This window comes from Chaetura pelagica, unplaced genomic scaffold (assembly GCF_000747805.2).
Source record: "Chaetura pelagica isolate M959 unplaced genomic scaffold, ChaPel_1.0 scaffold2670, whole genome shotgun sequence".
NCBI lineage: Eukaryota > Metazoa > Chordata > Aves > Apodiformes > Apodidae > Chaetura > Chaetura pelagica.
This window is the reverse complement of record NW_009951711.1, coordinates 2,466-2,869: the sequence shown is the minus strand read 5'-3', so window position 1 is coordinate 2,869 and position 404 is coordinate 2,466. Positions and strand designations below refer to the sequence as shown.

General features: G+C 61.6%; 1 protein-coding gene across 1 annotated transcript in view; it reads right to left on the bottom strand.

Annotated features, from left to right (window-relative positions):
- Positions 1 to 342: 342 nt before the first annotated feature.
- LOC104398074 (tubulin alpha-1C chain) overlaps positions 343 to 404 on the bottom strand; it is a gene marked incomplete at its 5' end in the record, with an annotated part of 1,656 nt that continues 1,594 nt past the window's right edge. The window contains one exon of the mRNA XM_010008155.1: positions 343 to 390. Coding sequence (XP_010006457.1) covers positions 343 to 390 — 48 coding nt within the window. The remainder of the gene's footprint in view (positions 391 to 404) is intronic.

The window sequence follows — 404 nt, the reverse complement described above, 5'->3', positions numbered from 1 at the left end:
CTGCAGGGACCCCCACCTCAGCCCTGTCCCAGCCTGCCCCAGAGCAAACCCTGGCAGGGGGTGAGGGTTGTCCCCAGGGGTCCTCCCCACCCCACCTGGGGTCCTGCCCATATGACAAGGATCACTGGGGACAAAAGGAGGGGTACATTAATCCTCCCCCCAGGCAGACAGCCCAGCAGGACACAGCCAAGGGACACAAGGCCGCCCCCTCAGGCCCCCACCTCCCCTGGGTACATCCCCCACACCACCATGAGCTCAGTTTGTGCTGGGAAAATAAACAAGACAAGACTGCAAAGAGCAACTTTAATGAAGACAGCAGAGAGTTCCCGGCCAGCAGAGGCACTAGTATTCCTCCCCGTCATCCTCCCCCTCCACGCTGTCAGCCCCCACCTCCTCCTGATCCC